The following is a 12,711-nucleotide window of genomic DNA, read 5'->3' as shown; positions in this document are numbered from 1 at the left end:
TCAAACACATGAACTACATATCAGTTGCAGCGGTATGTTCCTCGGGGAACCCAGAGGATTAAGTCAAGTAAGTCACAGATCAGCAGCTGGGCTACAATTTGTACATATCCTCCATTCTATATCTGATTCCTCTGTAGTGTTATTCCTCCCTAAATGTACATTGTTCATAATGAAGTAAGCAACTCGTTTCTAAACCACACTGTAAGCTCTCATCTTGTACTTATTGGTATATATAGTGGGGGGAGTGCAGTAAATATTACTGCAGCAGTAATTAAAGCAGAGTTTAACTGGACTGTAACATGTAATCTGATTGGCTATTCCTGCATTGCTAGTGACCATGTATGGTCTCTTTTTGAGTATGAAATGATGATTGGTCAACATTGTAGAAAGTTTAAATGTCTCACCAGATTTAAAGCTTAAAATTTTACCTGAACATGCTCTATAATTTGTATTATTATTACAGTAATGTTGCCATGCAAGGTTTCACTTGTTGCATTTTCTCCTTTATTTTGTTGATAGGGATGTAATAAGTGAGATACAATCTTAACCTCATTTTTCACAAGGAAAAATAAATCAAAAGTATTTGTATGGGTAAGATGCCGCGGAATATACCAGTACTACAATGGCTGTAGAGCTATTGCAGATTTCTATCTATCTCCGACAAGGACCAAAATGAACATTTTTACACCTTGTGCGATGAGAACCTACTAAGGTTTTATTAAACGTTCCAACTTTCTGATTGATGTCGATTTCTCTGTACAGGTGGATGAAGTGCTTTGGTGTATGTAATATTTGTATGTGTTTAAGCACCATTTCAACCCCCCAGGTGAATTTATGTGGCAGTGTCAATCAAGCATCATAACATACATTTATAATTAGAAAGGTGCACAAATGACAAGAGAGTAAGAAGGAGGGGCAGATTTTTACCTGCGTCTACGATGCATTATTTTTTAAAGCCTTCATTACCACAAATGTTTTATGCTAGATGGGACTTGAATACAATTATGGACAGCCCTGTCTGGGTAGTAATCCCCAATTTCTCCTGACTTCAATGCTTATTATCTGTCAGATGCAACTTCAGTCATTAAAAATCAAAATTGAATCATCACTCAAGTTACTATTAACTGTATCCATTAAAAAAAGCCAGACTCTTCTTAGTCTCTCATTAGAATACGTAGCTACGCCATTACGCAGTTGATCACAAAGCATGACCATTTTTAAACACAACCTGCATACTTACTGCACATTATGAAAATAAATGAAAAAGCATCTATCCAGAAACTCTACCTGTCGCATTTAATGTCCCATAATGTGAGGTGTGTGTAAGTTTAGAACCCACGTCAAGTAATATACTGTTAGTAATTTTACATGCAATAGACAACTCATTGAAGCCCGCTTTAAATGCGCATGTGCAAGACAATTAAATCGACTGTGCAACTCTTTACGAGGTCGCATAAAAAAACATGCATCACCCTTCGATGTTGTGGGAAAAGTTAGGGACAGCCTCTTCCGTGCTTATGTTTCTAAAAGGTAAGCACCCTTATATTCTACAACGCGTGTCCTGTACTGAACTCAAGCTTTTATTCAAGATTTGTTAGAAATTCACAAGAAGCAAATCCTTAACAACAGTCCCCCTTTTTTAAGTCTATCTTCAGAAACAGGAATTGTGCCATCATTCACAAGCATGAGTGCGCACGAGAAAAGGTGTACAACATTTTTTTTAGGAGTATAGTAAAGATCGGAGGAGTTTCCTATGCTAAGTTTCGAATTGTGGCGACATCGATCGGGGCGGCCTTGGCCCCGCGAGTCACCATGGATGTAGGCCAATAATTTCCAAAAATAATTTATGAAGCATGTTTAGGATATGTAAATGTTTATTCATCTCTTTTGATTAATTTTCCTGGAAGCAGTAAAAAGAACATTGATTGATAATTAACATAATGTGTAAATTCAAGTCACGACTCATTTGCACAGGACTTGATGAAATGAAGTGGTCTGGAAAAGAAGGTGCATACCAATGCACACAGAGCGTGACATAATGTGCATCACAAATGTGCATATACCTTGAAATGTCTTTCACTTCACACACATTTACATTGTTATCTATTGAGTTGGTGGTCGGTAATTTTGGGAGATGAGAGAATACAAAGGGACCGGGCAGGTTATGGTGCTTGTGAATTAAATTCTGTATTGGCAATACAAGACATAAGAAAAATAAAAAATGGCGCAAAGTACGCATGCGTCGTGGCGTATATCATCAGCGATTAAGTAAATGGTCGGAACATGCAGCGTAGACCCTGGATGAACAATTTCGGGACTGTGTCACCTTTTTTTTACTATTTCAATGGTGAGTTTGCAGGAGACATTTTAATTAAAAGGTGTAACGGTAGACAGAATCTGATTTTTATGCAGAAAATCTGCACTTCTTGAATGGTTTTTGTGGTTGTTATGTAATATTGGAGGAGTCGAAAATATGAAAACGATAATGTCGGACTCGCGTCGTTACCCAGTATTATATATTAAACAAGAGAGGCCTTTGGAATTTCCTTAGTAACGGCCTCTCGCTTATTAATAATTAGGTTGCGATATCGATATCGGTTTTTATTGTTTATAAATTTGTTTTTCAGTAATATTGTTTATCAAATTTTTTCTTAACGTCAAATTAGAAATTCAGATAGAGCCTCGCTTCGGAACTGTGAAATATTTATATGCTCCGTCTTTTCTTTTCATGAATGCGTATTGCATATGGGCAGCATTCATGATTAGAATGCATACTAAAAGCTCTACAGAATACGGATTGTTAACCCTTTTTAAAGCTATGTAATTTATATATGTTGCACGTAACATTCTGCAAGAGTAGACATGATCATACGACATCTTTCGCGTTTATGCTGACATATGCCACACATGCGCAATACAAAATTCTTGAACGTACTACTATACACGAATTTGTACGATATATAGGAATCATGGTAAATGAAATAGATATTGTTTTCGGAACATTCCGATTTACTTCGAGTTCACGATTTTCTTCGTTTACGCAATTTAATATACCATTGTTAATTCAAGAATTGTTTGCGAAAAATTGCAATTGATACTCTACATATCGTGTCGTCTCTATATTGATGAAATGCATCCCAAATTCATTCTTTTTTGTAGCCTATGATTTTGAACATTATAAAATAATTCGTATTATTTGGTCTTTATTTTGGTAAAAAGTGCAATATAGTTGCCTGCATCATTAAGTGACTGAAAACTATTCTTATAACTCGAGTTTACGTAAATTGCTAGTTCCTAGCCTATTAAAACAGTGAATATGTGTTTTATGGTTCTGTTTCAGTGAGAGAACAAGTGTTTAGTGTCCCTATTCCTTGTTTAATTGTTTTCAAGGAGAGGTTTTCTTCTTTTTTAAACCTTAAAATCTGCACAAAAAATTTTATGAACAAAATATTCTAAAACTAATAGTCCAAATTTCCTAATACTATTTTGACTTCGTTAAATTCTTTTGCTATAGATAAAGAAAAAAGAAATAGAAAATCAATTTTATTAAGTTTATGTTCCAATTTTCAAACAGGTTTTTCTTTTTTGAACACATTGGCCATGATGTAAGTGGAGAAGTTGTTTTAAGTTAGTTTGCACACAATGAGCCACTGGTTGTGAAGAGATTATCATTTAAGGATCATCTAGACAAAAGCCAAGGGGACATGACTCTTACTGTACAATAGTATTATATAAAATCATCCCAGAAATTAATAGATATCCTTGGGTACATGTATTAATGGCAGATTGAATGTCGGATGCAGTATAGCTGATGTCATCCTTCTATCAAAGGGATAGGTGTCAAAAGTCAACAACAACAAAATAATTCTTATGTAAATCTTCAAACTAAATGTAATTGGAATGAAGATTTTCAAAACAAAAAAAATTGTTAGATTTTTATACTTGCTAGAGGAAATGCTATTAGTTACACAAAATAAGTCAGTTTATAACTGAAAAATGATGATAAACTATAAAATGTGCATCAACTATGAATTTCATTGTAAATTTTAATGAAAATTCATATGCAGATTGATTGTATCAAAAGTTTTTTTTTCAATGATAAACATCAAGTATAATTATATATTTATGAATTTTGTTATAATGTTTCTGAGAACATGTATGATAATGCTAAAAAGTAATTTTTAAAATATGATGTATAACTAACATGCCCATATTAACTGTGTTTTTAAAAAAAAAAAAAAATTTGAAAGGCGTACATGAATTGGGAAAAATGATACAAATCTTAAAATCATAAGATATGTCCACAGGTGTGTTAAAATGACAACTTATAGATATATTAGGTTGGTAATTATCTTTAATTTTAATTAATGAGAACATTAAATCCTCGATTAATATAATTTGCAAATATGGGGAACTAACAAGACTATAATGACATTGTTTTGTCAGTAAGAGTGTATTATAATACAAAGAAAGGTTTCAACATTTATATGAAATATCAAATTTAAATGCCACTGTGGTAATTAAACAGATTCAATTAATAACTTCTGATTTTATCATTAGTGTTTTATCATTGCAACATTTAAAATGCAAGAATTTGACAGAATTTACCTAACTTTTAGCATGCAAAGACTTCTCTAATACTTAAGAAATATCAATGTATCATTTTAAAAATTTCAAGTGATACATCATTCAAACTATTTATGAACTCACAAAAAAAAAATCCCACCAATTTATGAAATTTAGCAAGTTTTTTTAAAGCCAAATTATTGTTAAAACAGCCTGTAATTTGTGCTTGTTTTCATCTGTCTCCATGGGAACTCGATGTGACCTATTTGTCGTGACCTTTATTGATTAACATGCAGCACCTGTTCTAAATATTGTTATATCTTAATCTGAACAACACCATAAATCTTCTTCCTAGATTAAGAAAAGCAACTAAACCATAGATCATAGTATTTTCTATCTCACTCATTTGTCTTCTTATGTTGATCATTCCCCTCTGTATATGATGTATAGACATTTTGAAGGAAGAATTAAGGGGGAGTTTTTCTTCTGCATCTTGATTCATGTACTTCAAAGGAGGTTGACACATGTGTAGGTGGACAAGCTGTTGAAATACTATGAAAATAAATACTCCATTTCCAGGCTAAATACAACTCTTTCCTGGTATGAAAGAAATTCAGATTGCCATAAAATTCAAGGATATATTGATTTTTCATTCTCTTTAATTCAAAGGATTGCAATTACAAGATTTTAATTCCTCTAGGAAACTTTGTCTTGGAGTCGCTCAACAGCTGTAAATGAGAGTACCAAAAAAATACCTAACATTTCTGTCTGCTTCTGCAAGTTTTCGGTATCAATTGATTTAAATTAAAAACTTTCTTTGATGACATAAGAGTAATTAAAGGCATGTTGTCATCCAGGTTTTAGTACTGACATGAGTAAAATTATACTGAGTGTTTTAAGTGTCAGTATTCTTATTCCATCAATTTTCTAAGAGCAAAACTATAGCCAGGAATTATTTCCTTGGAGCTTTGCTAATGATGAAAGATATTGATACTGCAAGAGCATTAATGAGAGGATTTTTTTAATTCCATTGCACATTAGTGATCGATGTACTGCAAGCTTCACCTACCGTCTTGTGATGTCATACGCAGACGTGCCATTTCATTTTACAGTTCTTATATTGTTGAAATTTTAGACAAAGAACATAATGAAAAAATTCAGAGTCAGGTTTCTTTAAAAGTTCAGCATAATTTTATCAGCACTTGTCTAGTCAGAAATTTGACAACTGTTCTAATAAATCTAATCTGCTTAACAAATTTAAGGAAATTATAGATTTATTTAAAGTTTCAATTGACAAATGCTTCAAACATTTTACAACATTTCCCATAAGAAAATACCCTTCCAAATCATTTTATTTGTTTTAAATGTAGATCAAGAAATTAAAAACAGTATGTAATGTTAATTGTGTAAAATTTCAGATTTTCTAAAGCAATAGATGTGTATGAATTTCTTTAAAAACAATAATTATGGGTAAACAATCTTGATATTCTGCTATGTCAGTGGATTCAGAAGTTATTTCTTATGCTATAGTCAAATCAAGAAATTCAGATTTAAATGACAGAAAATTCTCACGGGTGGATCTAACCACTTGGTATTCAATAGGGTCGGGATCTAAAGTTATAAACTCGGGAGATATAAACAGATCGCCAACATATCGTGAATGTTATGGTATAATTTGAACATAGAATTTATGAGATAATTAGTTAATACAGAAGATTTTAATGATTTCCCATGTTACACTGTGAATTTTATCTAATAATGATTCCACAGATTGTTTTTTAATATTTATATATAGATTATTGCATGTTAATTTTCAATATTACATCCTAGTATTATTTTTAGTCTGAGGACAATATTCAAATAAGCCAGTGTGCCAGCTCAATTGAAGGCTGATACAAAAGTGACCAAGGGCTTTTTAAGATATGCCATGTCATTATTTTTATATCTTATAGAAAAATGCCATGTCATGATTTATATCATATTTTTAAAAAAAAAAATGCCTCATCATGATTTTTATATCTTATAGAAATTATGACACAAGCTATAATTTTTTTTGTATTAATTTAGTATATTGTTTGAATTAGACATGAAGTAAAATTAGTTACCATTGATTTCACAAGGAGAGTCGTGGTAATGTTTCTGTGTTTAACATTGTATCCACATGGAATATAGAAATACTCCGGGCCTGCACTTGTGGTTTTGCTGAAAAAATTCAGGAATATGCCAATAATTATATTTTTCATATTCACACAACAAAGAATAGATTCAATGATCAGTATATGCAACTACCATGAATTTTTCACTCCAGTTTTATCTTCTTGCAAATAACTGAAGTCAAACCACAGTTTTGCGGTGATGGATTATGTTGAATGAAGTAGTAAAAGTGTTGATTATAGAAATAATACCCTTGTGGGCAATTACCAGCATTCTAAAATCAATAGTGAAAAATAAATATTAATGACCATATTTCAAATTTTAAAAATTAAAATAACCTATTAGAAATTCTGCAGTGAACATTATTAAATTGAATAAAAGTTCTATTCACGTGTTTAAAATCGAGCTTAAGAAAAGGTGTTTTTCTGTATGAAATATATGATAAAAAGCAAATGAATATATTTATTGTATCATAATATATTTTATTGTATCATACTGTATATTCATATTCAAATGGAATGTATCAAAAATGAATTCTGTAGATGAAACATTGAACCACTTTCATTTGTGAATCTCAACATTAAATCGCTGATTTGATTAAAGCTCTTAATTAAGGGAATATTCAATGCTTTAAAGGCTACAAAGCTGCTATGGTTATGTATCTCGTGATCTGAATTAGTTTCCATTCTGATAGTGAAATACTAGGGTACACCTGTATCTCACTTGGTTTGATTAAGGTAAAGTTATCCTATACATAACAATAAAGCTCTTCAAATTTTAGATGCCCGACATATTCATAAATAAATTGTTACAGTTTCTTTAAAGAGTTAACCCCCCTGGCTCAAAAGTGAGAACATTTACATTTCTTCCTATTTTACCAGGTGACCTATAGTTTTCTTTATCAATTATGATTTTAAAAAACACTCTATGCATCATTTAACCAAGAGTGTTCTCGATAAATTGTCTTTTCCATTATTTCAAATGCCAAAAACATATTTCCCATAGGGTACGATGTTAAATTAATTATGTATTATTTTCTAAAGTACATCATTATTTTTCAAAAGCATCCTGGTGAATCATTTATTTTTTATGGTGATGCCATTTTATGTAAAACAGATTTTTAATATTTACGTTTTAATTTGATAAAAACAATTTTGGCTAAATATGTATTGGATATCGTAATGCTAATGAAATGCTTGGGTATGACTCTCAGTTTGTTAGGTCAGGTAAGGTCATTCTTATATATAGAAGGAATGTATCTCAGTCTGTTAGGTCAGGTAAGGTCATTCTTATATATAGAAGGAATGTATCTCAATTTGTTAGGCCAGGTAAGGTCATTCTTATATATAGAAGGAATGTATCTCAGTTTGTTAGATCAGGTAAGGTCATTCTTATATATAGAAGGAAATTTAGATGTACATAAAGGTAACCTAAAACATAAATCACTGAAGGTTGACTTGACTTGAAGGATGCATGGAGGCCATGCAGTAAAGAAGACTGAAATACCCTAAATTAGAAAATTGTTTTCAATTTCTTGTAAAATTCCATTTCAGGGAGCTTAAATCATGAACATGCAGTGAATAGCCACAACGACCATGCATCAAGCCTACGTCACATAAGTACAGGAAGCTCCGGCAGTTACCGTAGCAGCACAGGAAGCGTGAGCGGACCATCAACACCAACGAATAATACACCCCTGGTGATCCCCCAGCCAGTGAAGCCAACCAATAAGTCGGGGAAGTCGTACCACTGCAAGACATGTGATCAGGTAAATATAATTTCATAAAAAGGGATAATCAGGATCGTCAAACTTCATAATTCATAAACCAGGGGAGGGGGGGGGGGATAATCAGGATCGTCAAACTTCATAAACTATAGGGGGGATGATTAGGATCGTCAACCTTTATAATCCGGGGGGAGGGGGATTAACGGAATCATCAAGGTCAGTTTACACAAGGAAGTCATACCACTGTAAAACGTGATCGGGTAAATGGAAAAGGGGGGGGGGGGGGGTAACAAGATCGTCAAGGTTAATTGTCACATGGAAATCATACCACTGTAAAACGTTTATGTGATCAGATAAATCGAACATGGGGGGATAAACAGAATCAGTCAAGTTGAGGCCATGAGAAACATTGGGAAGACAAATTAATGATCATTGATCATAAGCAAAGGAGAAAGTATCAATTATTTAAAGGCATGACTAAATGTACTTCTGAAAATAATTAGGGAAAAGAATTAATGAATCTTTGTATTTGTTTTTGTATCGTTGACACTGCATTAAGTGGGAAGCCTTCATAACAATGTGACCATGTTAGTACCCCATAAAGCACTGCATGTCCTTTTTTGTGCCCCATAAAGTACGTTATGCCCAGTGTGTTCCCCATGAAGCTCCTTGTTTTGCAACCTGATAGGCATATTTTCATTGCCTGCAGTCACAGCATTAGTTAGTATTGGTTAAGACCCATTCAGGGGAAGTAACTGCAAAATAAGTCGGAAAGGTGGCTGCATGACCAAGGCTATATTTTTAGACAGATAAATATAATACTCCGTTGAAGCAATTAATTTGTTAAAACTGCACCACAGTAGCTGTTTCTGGGGACGAGGAGCATGGTTTTTAATATTCTGCATGTTACGTAATGAACCGTTGGAGTTATTGGATTTCGTCTTTGGGAGAGAGAGATTTTACTTCTGACTAGAACTGTGGGAGAATTTACGACAGTTCATCTGAAATTTAAATAATTCCAATACTTTTATGGCACAGCTCTCTAAAACACTCCTATTACAAGGGCTGTATGATAAAACTACACTGAAGAATAAAACTGAAATGATATCTCTTTTGTGGGAAACTGATGACAGGTGTAAAGAATGGGATAATCCCAGTTATTTTATAATTTATCCCTGCAAAACAGCATTGATTTTTTTTTTTTTTTTAATTTTAGGGGTTTTTTTTGAGATTATTTTTTTTATACATCATCAAATACTTTGGTTGTTTAAATGGAATTCAGATTTTATATATCATCAGATACTTTGATCGTTTAAGTGGAATTCAGATTTTATACATCATCAGATACTTTGGTCGTTTAAGTGGAATTCAGATTTTCAAATTAAAAAGGAATAAGAAATCACCTGGTCAGAATGTTTTGAGTTCTAAGTGCAAGGTGTGTTGTTTGTTTTTTTTTGTTTTTTTTATTTGATTATTTCATTCTATTTTCATTTTTTATCCTATTTGAGAGGGGGTCTCTATCTTGTCATGTAAATGAATGCATCTGATACACGATATATATTTTTTGGCTTAGTTTGGTTGTAATAAACAACAATTTGTAACAAGAAAAGAAAAAGAAATGAGGGAGTTGATATTCAAAAGTTGAAATATATCACCCCTCTCTATATAGCTCAATACAAAATTCCCCCACTGTTTTGGACTTTATTGAGAAATCATGGGAATAAATTACATTCCATATGGTAAATTGTAATATTTGTTTACATATTGAACCATAAATTTAGTTTTCATTTTCATCATTTTTGAAAAACTTGAGGTTTATTTGTAGCAAATGATGATAACCAACATTGTAACCATATATGTTATAAAAACATTATAGCATATATTGAAAAATTTCGAAGAAAAGTAAGATACATTGAATTCAATAATAGCTTAATTCCTTGAGAAAAAAAGGGGATAAAAAAATATTCACAATAAATCTTCTTCTAAAAACCTCATTTCTTCCTGCAATAAGATCAAAACCCAGGCTTGATATTAAGAAATCTGCGGGCCTTTAGGAACATCTTGATCATTCATTCTATAAAAAAGTAAAGAAATTAGAAAATGATAAAGGAACAATCATATGTTTTTTTATTTGTGAAGACCATACTGCAAATTGAGCTTTTCCTGCTTGTATCAAATATTGGGATTATACTTCTGACGCGATATGAAAATGTCCCAAGGCGCTTCGGGAACCTCATATAGTTATACTAGGATATGATTGAGATTTTCTACTAATTATTTAGATTATTTTCGCAGATTGTTGATGTTCTTCTTTGTCAATGAACAAGAAATAGAAAATAAATCAGAAGAGCTTTTAACTTATTGAATCAAGTAATTGTTACAGCTTGACAGGATTTTTTTCTAGAGGCAGGCAGTACATTATATCTAGTAACATGAACTCACAGTACCAACTTACAGATTAGTATACAGGGAGAAAAAGAGGGATTATGGTCTTTTATATTTTAATGATCAAAGTCACATTTATATTCCGAAGAGACTCTCATCTATGGACAAGATTTTTGGGACTTAAATGTTTATCAAAAATTCATTTTTCTGACTTGTAAATGCTACCTACTGCTAAAGGAATTTTTCTCACATTGAAATGAGGTTGGAGTTGATAGGATAAAATATTAGTGTTCCAAAAATATATGAGAATAGACTAAATAGAATATTGTAAGAATATATTAAATAGAGAATATTGTAGAAGTAAATATATGAGAATATACTAAATAGAATATTGTAGAAGGAATGAACAAGTATATAGAGTTCACATCTTGGTAATGTTACCATGTCACCAGTAAGTAATCCTTTAAACATAAGGATGCAATGTCCTAATGAGGCCCTGTGTTATGTAAACATGATATTGCCTTGTCCTGATGAGGCCCTGTGTTATGTAAACATGATATTGCCTTGTCCTGATGAGGCCCTGTGTTATGTAAACATGATATTGCCTTGTCCTGATGAGGCCCTGTGTTATGTAAACATGATATTGCCTTGTCCTGATGAGGCCCTGTGTTATGTAAACATGATATTGCCTTGTCCTGATGAATCCCTGTGTAATGTAAACATGATATTGCCTTGTCCTGATGAGGCCCTGTGTTATGTAAACATGATATTGCCTTGTCCTGATGAGGCCCTGTGTTATGTAAACATGATATTGCCTTGTCCTGATGAAGCCCTGTGTAATGTAAACATGATATTGCCTTGTCCTGATGAGGCCCTGTGTTATGTAAACATGATATTGCCTTGTCCTGATGAGGCCCTGTGTTATATAAACATGATATTGCCTTGTCCTGATGAGGCCCTGTGTTATGTAAACATGATATTGCCTCGTCCTGATTACACCCTGTGTTATGTTATGTAGATCTGTCTTTGATGACCCTATCTCTAGATACGATGACATTGTGTGTTGGTTCTGTGGATGATGATTGTGTGTGTGTGTTGGTTCTGTGAATGTTGACAGTGTGTGTGTGTTGGTTCTGTGGATGATGACAGTGTGTGTGTCTGTGTGTTGGTTCTGTGGATGATGACAGTGTGTGTGTCTGTGTGTTGGTTCTGTGGATGATGACTGTGTGTGTTGGTTCTGTGGATGATGATTGTGTGTGTTGGTTCTGTGGATGATGACTGTGTGTGTGTCTGTGTGTAGGTTCTGTGGATGATGACAGTGTGTGTGTCTTTGTGTAGGTTCTGTGGATGATGACTGTGTGTAGGTTCTGTGGATGATGACAGTGTGTGTGTCTGTGTGTAGGTTCTGTGGATGATGACTGTGTGTCTGTGTGTAGGTTCTGTGGATGATGACTGTGTGTGTGTGTTGGTTCTGTGGATGATGACTGTGTGTGTGTGTGTTGGTTCTGTGGATGATGACTGTGTGTGTGTGTGTTCTGTGGATGATGACTGTGTGTGTGTTTAGTTCTGTGGATGATGACTGTGTGTGTGTTTAGTTCTGTGGATGATGACTGTGTGTGTGTTAGTTCTGTGGATGATGACTGTGTATGTATTTGATTTTCCGTAGTGATTGTGTGGGGTGTTGTTTTTTTTTGGGGGGGGGGGGGGGGTCTCATTGTGAACCAATGCCTGATAACTGCATGCTTATCAGATACAGATGATTTTTTTTCTAACATTCAAGGGGGAAAAACCTACCAATTCTGTCTTTTATTATGTAGGTATTTTAAAAAGAAAAGCAAAAAAGAAAGGAAAAAAAAGCACGATCCTGCATGAGGTCTTTG

At 33.2% G+C, this 12,711-nt stretch overlaps 1 protein-coding gene across 1 annotated transcript in view; it reads left to right on the top strand.

The window, feature by feature from the left end:
- The window catches only part of LOC125669215 (zinc finger transcription factor lin-29-like), a 107,474-nt gene that overhangs the window by 85,997 nt on the left and 8,766 nt on the right, over positions 1-12,711 (top strand). Inside the window, exon 5 of the mRNA XM_056141530.1 lies at positions 8,274-8,488. Coding sequence (XP_055997505.1) covers positions 8,274-8,488 — 215 coding nt within the window. The remainder of the gene's footprint in view (positions 1-8,273; positions 8,489-12,711) is intronic.

Source organism: Ostrea edulis, chromosome 1 (genome assembly GCF_947568905.1).
Source record: "Ostrea edulis chromosome 1, xbOstEdul1.1, whole genome shotgun sequence".
Lineage (NCBI taxonomy): Eukaryota > Metazoa > Mollusca > Bivalvia > Ostreida > Ostreidae > Ostrea > Ostrea edulis.
The sequence above is the reverse complement of the archived record's forward strand: the minus strand, read 5'-3'. Positions and strand labels throughout refer to the sequence as shown.